Source organism: Caretta caretta, chromosome 10 (genome assembly GCF_965140235.1).
Source record: "Caretta caretta isolate rCarCar2 chromosome 10, rCarCar1.hap1, whole genome shotgun sequence".
Lineage (NCBI taxonomy): Eukaryota > Metazoa > Chordata > Testudines > Cheloniidae > Caretta > Caretta caretta.
Window position 1 is genome coordinate 32653391 of NC_134215.1, and position 12379 is coordinate 32665769.

At 48.7% G+C, this 12379-nt stretch overlaps 1 protein-coding gene across 1 annotated transcript; it reads left to right on the forward strand.

Moving 5' to 3' along the window:
• ECI1 (enoyl-CoA delta isomerase 1) lies at positions 1-12168 on the forward strand. Its single transcript, XM_048867731.2, has 7 exons — positions 1-158; positions 283-387; positions 2063-2190; positions 2813-2959; positions 7900-8021; positions 8507-8685; positions 11608-12168. Exons 1-7 carry the CDS (start codon positions 113-115, stop codon positions 11772-11774), a joined length of 894 nt encoding a protein of 297 aa, XP_048723688.1. The 5' UTR covers positions 1-112; the 3' UTR covers positions 11775-12168.
• The last annotated feature ends 211 nt before the right edge of the window (positions 12169-12379 follow it).

Sequence of the window (12379 nt, forward strand, 5' to 3'; positions counted from 1 at the left end):
GGGTGTCAGTCAGCGTCTGGGTGTATGTCAGCATCTGGGGGTCAGTCAGCGTCTCTGGGCGCGTCAGTTCGCTAGGCGCTAGGCGGCGGTGTAGCGGGCCGGCAGGCGGAAGATGGCGGCGGTGGGGTTGACCTTTGTCTGGCGGCTGCTTCGCTCAGGTGCGGCCCGGCCCCGGTCCCGCGCGTGGGGAGCCAACTGGGGCCGTTCCCGGCGTGCGCTGGTCCCGGTTCCGGCCCTCCGCGCCCGGCCGGGCCCCGCCGCTGACTCGTGCGTGTCTTGCAGGGCCGCGTCCGGGGCTGTGCGGAGCCGGAGGCCGGGAGCCGGGGGCCGCCCCGCGCAGAGCGATCGGCCACGGCCGGGTGGCGGTGGAGCTGGACAGCAGCGCCGGTGAGGGGCGGCCTCTGTGTGTGGGTGTGTGTACAGTGCGCTGGTGGGGGTGTACATGTACAGCCTGCCGGTGTGTGTGTGTACAGCGTGCTGGGTGTGTGTACATGTACAGCATGCTTTGCGTATGTACATGTACAGCCTGCCGGTGTGTGTGTGTACAGCGTGCTGGGTGTGTGTACATGTACAGCATGCTTTGCGTATGTACATGTACAGCCTGCCGGTGTGTGTGTGTACAGCGTGCTGGGTGTGTGTACATGTACAGCATGCTTTGCGTATGTACATGTACAGCCTGCCGGTGCGTGTACAGTGCACTAGGTTGTGTGCGTGTACATACATGTATAGTGTGCTGTACGTGTATGTATGTGTACAGCCTGTCGGGGTGTGTGTACAGTGCACTGGGGGGGGTGTATGGCAAGCCAGGGGGGGCGTGTGTGTATGTGTACGGCAGGCTGGGGTGGGTTCTTTTACAGGTACGGTGCTCTAGGCTCTGTCTGTGTGTGTGTACAGTGCACTAGGCTCTCTCGAACAGTGCTGTGCATGATGCCTGCGGTACAAAGTGCTGACACTTGGTAATGGATCCGGAAAGCTGCTGTGATTGTTTTAACATGCATGTGACTTGTCTCTTGCAGTGACTTAGGCCTATGAGCTTCTGCACGTACACGCATTTGGATGAAGGAATAGGCCTTCAGCCCTACAGCAGTTTGCCATGCTGATCTTCACAAGCACACCTCAAATAATCTATATCTAAAGTACATATTGCCTGTCAGTTCCCTATGTGAGAGCACTGCCAGTCGCATTTGGATGCCTGTCAGTGGAACACGACCACGACCAAGGGAACAATATTTACAAGAAAAATGTAGCCTCTCCACTGCAGCTCCTGTCCAGTCTGTGTTAGCCCTCTTGAATACAATGGGACACACTGCTTGCTCCTTTTGATGGTAGCTGCTAGAGCTTGGAACACCCTATTTCTCGTTAGTGTAATTCATGTAGAGCTGCATTTCAAGGGGTTCTTCCACAAGATGGGCAGTCAGGAGAACTGGGTTCTGCCACACTGTGATTGTGGCTTTATATCTTTCTGTGCCTCCGCTTCCCATCTGCAGGCAGGAAACAATGTTTCACAGGGTGTTGGGAAGCTAAAATGATATTAGTGGAGTGCACGGATCTTTGCATGGGGGGAGCTAGAGAGATGCCAGATACCCTAACAGGCATGATGCGGGTGGAGAAAATCCAGCAATTTAGTTATGTAAAGTGGCATGGCCAGTTACCCGTAGACTTTAAGGTCAGAAGGGATCATTGTGATCATCTAGTCTGACCTCCCAATACACAGCACATTGCAGGTCACAGAACCTCACCCAGCCTCTCCTGAATATACCCCTAACTTCCGGCTAAGTTACTGCAGTCCTTAAATCATCATTTAAAGACTTTAAGTTACAGGGAATTCACCACTAGTTTAAACCTGTAAGTGACCTGTCCCCCGTTGTGCAGAGGAAGGCAAAAAAACTCCAGGGTCTCTGCCAATCTGACCTGGAGGAAAATTCCTACGCTAGCATCCAGGCCTGATCTAGTCTGGTCTTGGGAACGTTCAGAGATCTGGAGTGTGGTAATTAGTGGCCTGGCAGACATTGCTATGGTCATCTCCAGTGGGTTCTAATTCCTCTTATTTTCTGTGGTGCAGGGGTAGCTGTGATGAAGATGGAGAACCTTCCTGTGAACAGCCTGAGCTTGGACTTTCTAACAGAGTTTCTAATAAGCCTGGAGAAACTGGAGAATGACCGAGGCTGCAGAGGGGTCATCCTGACGTCAGTATGTTTACAGTGAAATGAAGATTCTCTTTACAGGGCCGGTTTCAGCTGGCCAGTAGTGCCAGGTGTTGTTACGTGCAGGGTGTGAGTGCCAGACCCTGGTTTGTTCCTTTGCTTCATGCGTAGCCATATTGCTCTCTAGCAACCAGTTCAGGCGATATCAAAGCATGGCATTGGTAGGCTCTGAAGGCTGTCGCATTGAGCCACCTCTGCCTGAGGGAGGTCATTGCTACAGGGGCCTTCAAGGATGGAAGAAAATAAAGTGGGCTACAAAATAGGCTGATTTGGGAGGGAAGTACTCTGTCCTCTTTTTTAAATTCACCTGGCATTTTCTGGCATCAAATTTGAAATTAACCACAAGCTTTGCTAAGTAAAAATAATAATTGCAAAGAAATGAATTTCCCCTTTATTTGTATATATCGTTGTTATTTTTCTTGCTGGTAAGATCCCTTGAGTTATCTGTTAATATAACTCTAAGGAAATTTGCAAAATATTAAAGATATTTGTTTGCACAGTTTTGTACACACGTGATCAGGTCAGGTTCTACCAGACCATGTTGCTAACAAGTTGAAAGGTCAGTCACTATATATTATCCATTTGATGTTTTTCTTACATTATTTTAGGGTGCCCCCAAAATCTTCTCAGCTGGCCTGGATATTATGGAGATGTATGGGAAGAGCGCAGAGCACTATGCAGAGTTCTGGAAAGCCGTTCAGGAGATGTGGCTCAGGCTGTACCAATCCAACATGGTGACAATAGCCGCTATCAATGCAAGTCAACTTTATACCTGACTTCATAGGAGGCTCTCAATTGTCAGTCACTTGCCTTGCTATATTGGTACTGTGGGGGCAGGGACAGGAAAGGAAGAAGGCTTTATGTACGAACACTAGAATGTATACAGGGACTGTGTGTGCAAAATATACATGTGTATGTTTCACATGCACCTCCACACAGAAGTATGCAGGATCCCTACTGTTGGAGGTTGGTTCTGTTCCTGATTCTCAGATATAGGCATGAATGAGAGAGATTTACACTGTCAGTTGCTCCAAGATGGTTTTGTGTATTGCAGTGGGTGGACAGCTTCCATAATGCACTGCCAGCCATACGTTGCACCTGGGAGGTGCTGAGCACCTCCCGCTCCCTCTGGTTGAAGTGGGACTTGCTCAGCACGACACAGGAAGCCCGAGCTCCACAGTGCCTCGCATGATTTCAGCTTGCTAGCCGCCTTAGCAGCCTCTTAAAGTGACAGGTCACAACAGAATCTCCTGCAGGGTGCTGGCTCTGATCGAATTCTTTGTTTCTGCTGCACAGACATAGCAAAGAGTGCGCCCAGCCCCAAGAAGCCGTGTCTCAGAGCGGCTTTATTCCAGATGCTGTGTGTGCGGGAGGGCTTGATGGCTAGCTGGGGAGGGCACGGTGGGAAAGGTGGCTACTCGTGGTGTTGTCATGATTTTCTCCCCCATCCTGAGACCCTCCTTTCTTGGAGTCCATGAGTCCAAGGACTGTAGGGATGGGAAAGGCTGGAGCACCATTCTTGCTACTTTTTGCTTTATTGTCCCCGATGCAGCCCACACATGCAAGTGGCAATCTGGTTTGGAATTCATGCTGCTTGGACTAGCATTAGGGGGAGCCTCTCTGTGGCTACTGCTGCCCAGTCACTGGGGGACATGGTCAGAGGTGGTGTCACACCCGAAGAAGCCATGTTGCCAGGCGAGGGAGAAGCTAGCAGAGCAGTGCTGAGGGGCAAGCCCGACAAGATGACAGCTCCTTAGATCCTGGGTTCTCCCTCCTTTCCAGATTCCCTCCATCCCCCTCAGCTCCCCCAAAGCCCTCCCACTGGAGGAAACGGTTGCTCAGAAACTCCACCAGATGAGCTCAGATTTGTTTCCTGGCCCCTCTGGCTCCTTGCTAGGGTTTCTCTGCAGGAGGGGAGAAGCTATTCCTATGTTACAAAGGGATGTAGGTTTCAGAGTAAAGGAGTGCTTGTGGCACCTTAGAGACTAACCAATTTATTTGAGCATAAGCTTTCGTGAGCTACAGCTCACTTCATCGGATGCATACTGTGGAAAGTGTAGAAGATCTTTTTATAGACACACAAAGCATGAAAAAATACCTCCTCCCACCCCACTCTCCTGCTGGTAATAGCTTATCTAAAGTGATCACTCTCCTTACAATGTGTATGATAATCGAGTTGGGCCATTTCCAGCACAAATCCAGGTTTTCTCACCCCCCCCCCCCCACACACACACACAAACCCACTCTCCTGCTGGTAATAGCTTATCTAAAGTGACCACTCTCCTTACAATGTGTATGATAATCAAGGTGGGCCATTTCCAGCACAAATCCAGGGTTTAACAAGAACGTCGGGGGGGGGGGGGGGGGTAGGGGGGGTGTTAGGAAAAAACAAGGGGAAATAGGTTACCTTGCATAATGACTTAGCCACTCCCAGTCTCTATTCAAGCCTAAGTTAATTTTATCCAATTTGCAAATGAATTCCAATTCAACAGTTTCTCGCTGGAGTCTGGATTTGAAGTTTTTTTGTTGTAATATAGCAACTTTCATGTCTGTAATCACGTGACCAGAGAGATTGAAGTGTTCTCCGACTGGTTTATGAATGTTATAATTCTTGACATCTGATTTGTGTCCATTTGTTCTTTTACGTAGAGACTGTCCAGTTTGACCAATGTACATGGCAGAGGGGCATTGCTGGCACATGATGGCATATATCACATTGGTGGATGTGCAGGTGAACGAGCCTCTGATAGTGTGGCTGATGTTATTAGGCCCTGGGATGGTGTCCCCTGAATAGATACGTGGGCACAGTTGGCAACGGGTTTTGTTGCAAGGATAGGTTCCTGGGTTAGTGGTTCTGTTGTGTGGTATGTGGTTGCTGGTGAGTATTTGCTTCAGGTTGGGGGGCTGTCTGTAGGCAAGGACTGGACTGTCTCCCAAGATTTGTGAGAGTGTTGGGTCATCCTTCAGGATAGGTTGTAGATCCTTAATAATGCGTTGGAGGGGTTTTAGTTGGGGGCTGAAGGTGACGGCTAGTGCCGTTCTGTTATTTTCTTTGTTAGGCCTGTCCTGTAATAGGTGACTTCTGGGAACTTTTCTGGCTCTATCAATCTGTTTCTTCACTTCCGCAGGTGGGTATTGTAGTTGTAAGAATGCTTGACAGAGATCTTGAAGGTGTTTGTCTCTGTCTGAGGGGTTGGAGCAAATGCGGTTGTATCGCAGAGCTTGGCTGTAGACGATGGATCGTGTGGTGTGGTCAGGGTGAAAGCTGGAGGCATGTAGGTAGGAGTAGTGGTCAGTAGGTTTCCGGTATAGGGTGGTGTTTATGTGACCATCGTTTATTAGCACTGTAGTGTCCAGGAAGTGGATCTCTTGTGTGGACTGGACCAGGCTGAGGTTGATGGTGGGATGGAAATTGTTGAAATCATGGTGGAATTCCTCAAGGGCTTCTTTTCCATGGGTCCAGATGATGAAGATGTCATCAATATAGCGCAAGTAGAATAGGGGTGTTAGAACAACGCTTCCTCAGCTCTCGTCCCCTAAGTCAGCCATAAAAATGTTGGCATACTGTGGAGCCATGCGGGTACCCATAGCCGTGCTGCTGATCTGAAGGTATACATTGTCCCCAAATGTAAAATAGTTATGGGTAAGGACAAAGTCACAAAGTTCAGCCACCAGGTTAGCCGTGACATTATCGGGGATTATCTTGACGGCTTGTAGTCCATCTTTGTGTGGAATGTTGGTGTAGAGGGCTTCTACATCCATAGTGGCCAGGATGGTGTTATCAGGAAGATCACTGATGGATTGTAGTTTCCTCAGGAAGTCAGTGGTGTCTCGAAGATAGCTGGGAGTGCTGGTAGCATAGGGCCTGAGGAGGGAGTCTACATAGCCAGACAATCCTGCTGTCAGGGTGCCAATGCCTGAGATGATGGGGCGCCCAGGATTTCCAGGTTTATGGATCTTGGGTAGTAGATAGAATATCCCAGGTCGGGATTCCAGGGGTGTGTCTGTGCGGATTTGATCTTGTGCTTTTTCAGGGAGTTTCTTGAGCAAATGCTGTAGTTTCGTTTGGTAACTCTCAGTGGGATCAGAGGGTAATGGTTTGTAGAAAGTGGTGTTGGAGAGCTGCCGAGCAGCCTCTTGTTCATATTCCGACCTATTCATGATGACAACAGCACCTCCTTTGTCAGCCTTTTTGTTTATGATGTCAGAGTTGTTTCTGAGGCTGTGGATGGCATTGTGTTCCGCACGGCTGAGGTTATGGGGCAAGTGATGCTGCTTTTCCACAATTTCAGCCCGTGCACGTCGGCGGAAGAACTCTATGTAAAAGTCCAGTCTGTTGTTTCGACCTTCAGGAGGAGTCCACCTAGAATCCTTCTTTTTGTAGTGTTGGTAGGGAGGTCTCTGTGGATTAGTATGTTGTTCAGAGGTGTGTTGGAAATATTCCTTGCATCAGAGATGTCGAAAATAGGATTCTAGGTCACCACAGAACTGTATCATGTTCGTGGGGGTGGAGGGGCAGAAGGAGAGGCCCCGAGATAGGACAGCTGCTTCTGCTGGACTGAGAGTATAGTTGGATAGGTTAACAATATTGCTGGGTGGGTTGAGGGAACCATTGCTGTGGCCCCTTGTGGCATGTAGTAGTTTAGAAAGTTTAGCGTCCTTTTTCTTTTGTAGAGAAGCAAAGTGTGCATTGTAAATGGCTTGTCTAGTAGGTTACCTTCTTGAAATGTGCTTGTGTCACATGCACAACTTCCTAGTTCCTACTTGATGAATTTAGTAAATGATTCTAGCTAACATTTGTGCTTTATTAGTTAATGTGTTACCTTGAGAGTTTGAGGGAATGAAATCCAAGGGCAGGCGTTGTGGAAGGAAGAGGTCATTGCACTCTGCTGTTAGATCCACAGCAAGGGCAGTTCAGATGTCTTCTGGCATAAGTTAATATGCAGTAATTGGTTATTGTTTCTTGGGTTACACTGGCCCATCTGGTGATTTCTGTGTATTGATTGGTCACTCGCTTTTATTTTTCCACAAAATAACTGCTGGCATTGGCCATATCTCTGTGACTAGCAAGTGCTCTTGAATTTCTCTCTGAGGCTGAACGTATGAGGAAAAGAGGCAGCTAGGACTTCTTAAAAGGGACACCATCGGGTCACGTACGGTCTCAAGTGTAGGTTTCCCAAAGCGCAAGGCCGATGGCAATGTTTCCTTGGAGTTTTTAAATATAAATTCCCCTAGGAAAAATATTTTTGGTTTAAAAAAAAAAAAAAAAACCTCAGCAAAACCCTACTCCACTGCCGAGTTTGCAACCCAAACAAGGCAGCCTCCTGCTAGAGCTGGAGAACCTGGCAATGACACTGATGAGGAATAGAGGTGAAATTGACTAGTTCATTTCCCAGGCTGGGAAAGTTCAAACAGTTAACAGCATAAATAGCTGGGGGGGATTAAAATAGAATTTTAAAATGTAAAACAATTAATAATGTAGGGCAGGAATTGTTTTAATGTCTTTTTTTACTCTGACCATGTCCCTTCGAAGATTTATAGGGACATGACTTTAAAGCTTTATCCCCAGTGCTGTTCTGAGCGTGTCCTGCATGCGATAGATGATGCTGTTATGGTGAGAGGAGATGGAGTATTTTAGAACTAGAAGCATGTTGTGGAGATTTAGTTAGATCCAGTCTCTTCCTTTCTGTGCCAGGGGTCCAGCCCGGCAGGGGGCTGTCTGATGGCCATGAGTTGTGACTACAGAATCATGGCAGAGAACCCAAAGTACAGCATTGGACTGAACGAAACGCAGCTGGGTATTGTTGCACCTTTCTGGTAAGGTTACACTGTAATCAGACAAGTGTATTTATGTGGGGGGACGGGAGCAGTGCTGCTATGAAATGTGTATTCAGAGACACCAGAGTCTCTGACAGAACAAAGTTTATTTGTATGGGGGTACCGCATACAGTTCCAGCCCCATTGTGCTGGGTGCTGTACATATATGTAACAGAGAGACAGTCCCTGCCCTTTAGAGCTTACAATGAAAGTATAAGACGAGAGAATGGGTGGCTGCAGGCAGGGGGACCGCAAGGCAACACAGATGATACCAGTCAGTCTGCAAAGCAGCCAGCATGCTTGCCTGACCATTGCTGAGTGGTTTGAAGGTGTCCCAGCAGAGGTGAGTTCTAAAGAGGGATTGGAAGGAGGACAGGGTGGTTACTTAACATCAGCTCTTTGTTTTGCTGTCTCACTGCTTCTCTTTACACTTGCTGGTTGTTCTGTGCTTCCCCCGCCTGAGTGTTTCCTCTCCTCTCTCCTAGGTTTAAGGATACATTGGTGAACACTATTGGAAACCGAGCTACAGAGCGTTCCCTCGAGCTGGGGCTCCTGTACTCCCCGCCTGAGGCCCATAAAATAGGCCTTGTAGATCAGTTAGTACCAGAGGAGAAGATACAGAGCACAGCTGCTGCTGTGATGTCACAGTGGTTAGCTATTCCAGGTAAGAGACTTGCGGCTGCGGGATGCTCCTGTCAAAGAGCAGTGAGCTCGTGGCCAGAGTGTGCTGGTCACCTAGTGTAGCACAGTGAGAGCGATGGAGGGGAATGAGACGCAATCGGAGAGCGAGGCTTAACAGTCCCTAGTTCATCTGCATGTGGTAATGTCAGCAATATTTATCCTAGATTGATTAAAAAGGAGGCAGAATAGTATTGGACCAGGTGCTCTAGCAAACCTCTGAGAAACCCTGGGCTGGCAAGGTCCCAGAGGGAAGGTGAACTGCAGAGAGACCCAGGCAATTGGACCATAACAGTTCAGTGAAGCCTCTGGAACCAACTAGAACAGGCCAGCTTGTAAGCATCTATGGGAGAATTCAGTGCCAAACAGCCTGGCATGGTTTGTTTCTAGTGAGCTCAAGGGGCCCCTTGGCTATCTTTGGAGAAGTTACCAAGTTCATGACCAGAGACAGCTCCCACTGAAATGAGTTGTAAAGCTGCTATTGGCTCCCAAGAGATCAGGAATAAAGGCAGTGCAATGAGCATATTCGGGTTGAGATGCCATGGATGGCAGGCCAGCCAGTTCCACCTGGCTAGCATGGGGTTCAGACACGCAGTTTCACACAGCTAATGCTGCTGTAAGGCCAGCATGGAGGGGGAAGAAATTCGAAGCTCGCTGTATGACTTGGCTCGTGTATGAATGGTGGCAATTTTCAGCTCAGCATGCAACGAGCCCGTGTGAGGGGCAAGTGCTGTCCTATCCCTGAAAGCCGTTGGGTGGGATTTAACACAGATCTGAGCATTTGAAACAGAAGGTGCCCAGCCGACGGGAGATGCGCTCTGCATGTGCGTGCTACTCGGGGAATGGACTGAGAGACAAAAACCAAGTCTGGGCCTTCCCAGCTCCTCCCCCCCGACACATTACACCCAGCTCTTATGTATCGTTGGATCTCACATTCCATTCTCAATTCCTTTGCCTTCTAGAACCTTTGTAATCTGGGACTGACAGGCAGGTGTCCAGGATGCTCCCACACATCCTTGGCTTGGGAGCAGGTCCCCAAGCATCTCTTGGGCCCTGCACTCTCATGATGGGAGGATGTCGGGATGCCCATCAGTCCCTGGCCCCTTATTCCAGAGGGGAGCAAGTCACCAGTCCCTTCTTGTCTGGCTTCCTGGAGACTCCAGTGCAGATCTCACAATCCCCACACTAGGGCCCTGACCCAGTACTGGTCCTTGAAATTAATGTGTACTAGAGTATGTGCTACACAGGGGCCATGGTGGGTTATCACCCAGAGGAGCCTCCAGTATATGTGTGGGCAGCTGATCTGTTTCTTTCCCTGATTTGTTCTTGCACAAATACCTGGAAAATGAAATGCGTGTTGCACTAATGCACTCTCTTGTGTTGCACAAGTAAAACAAAAGGCAGACCATGCTAGAATGACAGTGCTTGCTCTGTATAATGCTGCTGGCAGAGCTAACTTGCATTTACTGACTTTAACTGAGCAATCAGACGCTCATGAGAACACTTATTTCATTACAGTCTCTTAATCAATGTGCATTATAGCAATTGGACACTGGTGTGGGAAAGGCAAATGTTTGGTTAGGAATATCCAACACAGCACAAGCAAGTAAATTCTGCTCTGGTGACTGCTCTGCTTTTCAGAGCCAGGTTCACTTCTGCACATCGCTTTTTACAAGAGCTCCATACAAATAGGAGTGGGTTCAGTGGAGAGGAAAGGCTGGAAGAATAATCGCTCTGAGGAAAGCTTTAAAAGCATGTGGGGTCTTAGAGGGAAGGTATGAAGCAGAGCAGGCGAGGGCTGGACAGCTTTGGAAACAGAGGTGGTGGGCTGCCATCCGGATCCTGCTGCAGGGTTTGGTTTATGCAACTGGTGGCAGACAAGCATTGTGTGCTCTCTATCTTTGGTTGATCTCTTCCCCACTTGAGAGCTTACTCTTCCCTTTGCCGTGTGCCTGAGCCAGAGATTCCCCACTGGAGGGCTCCTTGGCCGTGCTCCTGAGGATCTCTCCTGATGGGGATGTGGCTGGTCGTGTCGTGGAGAACGTCTGTGCTCTGGGATAGGCTTCGGGAGAGTTTCTGTGACTGAAACGACTTATGTTCATAATAGCACCTGCCAGCCAAGGCTCTCACAGTGAGTGCAGCAGTGGCTAATGCAAGACCAAGGCTGTCCTGGAAGTGAGGTGTATGGAGAGTGTCCATAGTGTGGTGGGGATGGACTTCCTTAATACATAATTACATTCTCTGTGTTTGGAACTCAGAGCCGTGTCCTCACACAGCTGATGTAAACTGGTGCAGATTCCTTGAAGTCCATGGAGCAATGCTGAGTGACACCAGCTGGGAAACTGGCTTTATTGTGCTGTTCTGGGAGCTGATTCAGAGGACATGCCCCAGGGGATGGGGCAATTAACGTTTGTTCATGGTGGTATCACTTGTGTCAAACAGTGTTGATAAAGGGTATTGATTTTTAAGGCCAGAAGGGACCACTGTAATCTTCTAGTCTGATCTCCTGTACAGCACGGGCCAGAGAAGTTCACCTGGTTATCCCTGCACTGAGTCGATCACAGGTGTTTGACAGAAGCATCTTCCAGAAAGGAGTCCAGTCTGGCTTCAGGGACACCAAGAGATGGAGAATCCACCACTTTCCTTGGGAGGTTGCTGTGGTGGTTAATCACCCTCATTGTTAAAAAATTTGTGCCTTGTTTCCAATTTGCCTTTGTCTGGCTTCAGCTTCCAGCTCTTGGTTCTTGCTCTGTCATTCCCTGTTAGAATCAAGAGTGTGTTAGGACCCAGTATTCTTTTCCTCAGGAAGGTAATTACACCCCGTGGTCCTACTACTGACAGGTGGACCTCTGGCTGTAATGTACACTGACCCTGCTTGGCCAACATGCTCTCTCTCTCTACTCCACAGACCATGCCCGTCAGATCACCAAATCCATGATGAGGAAGCCAACTGTGGACCGTCTGCTCGCCCACCGCGAATCTGACATTCAGAACTTTGTCAGCTTCATCACGAAAGACTCCATTCAAAAGTCTCTCCAGATGTACATGGAGATGCTAAAGCAGAGGAGAGGCTGAGGAAGCGTCCTGTCCTGACATGGGGTCGCTGGCCTGGAAGACTGAAGAGCCATATGCCAACCTGTGAACACCCTGAAATAGCCTTAGATTTTTAAAATGAAATATTTTTCTGTGTAATCGATCCGATTTATCCTGGCTGTCACCTTAGCCTCCTGTTTCTAGCCCTTTCACACTAGTGACCTGTCTTATGGTGCCTTATACTGATGCCTTCTTCCTGAAGGGCTACAGGAAATGTTTGATTGGATGATCCAAATAAATAAATGAGTGGTCAGCCCGTTGCTACTGTGAAATATCATCCACTGGCATGGCTGGGGTCTCCTGGCGCTCAGATATTTGCCTTCCAAAAAGCGTGAATGTTAAAAATGTGAATTGTCAATAAAATGTCTGGAAAGGAGGACAATTGAGAGAGGGACACTTTATTTTCCACATGGGCTGTGTCTGTCCATACTGGGCACTAACTAAACATTACCGCTCCTCCAGGCTGGGGAGTGTGACTGTAACAGCCAGGTGGTGTTAGGGGGCTTATTCCTTCACCCACTTACTTCCCTGGTCTTTCTCGCATGAACAGAGAGCAACAATACCCGAAGTCCAAAGGTGCAAACAAT

What these genes read in the sequence shown, in the direction of transcription:
- ECI1 (XM_048867731.2), top strand. Translation starts at nt 113, where the DNA reads ATGGCGGCGGTGGGGTTGACCTTTGTCTGGCGGCTGCTTCGCTCAG. An exon ending in GGAGCTGGACAGCAGCGCCG is followed by an intron (nt 388 to 2,062) that starts GTGAGGGGCGGC and finishes TCTGTGGTGCAG; the next exon opens with GGGTAGCTGTGATGAAGATG. An exon ending in TGACAATAGCCGCTATCAAT is followed by an intron (nt 2,960 to 7,899) that starts GCAAGTCAACTT and finishes TTTCTGTGCCAG; the next exon opens with GGGTCCAGCCCGGCAGGGGG.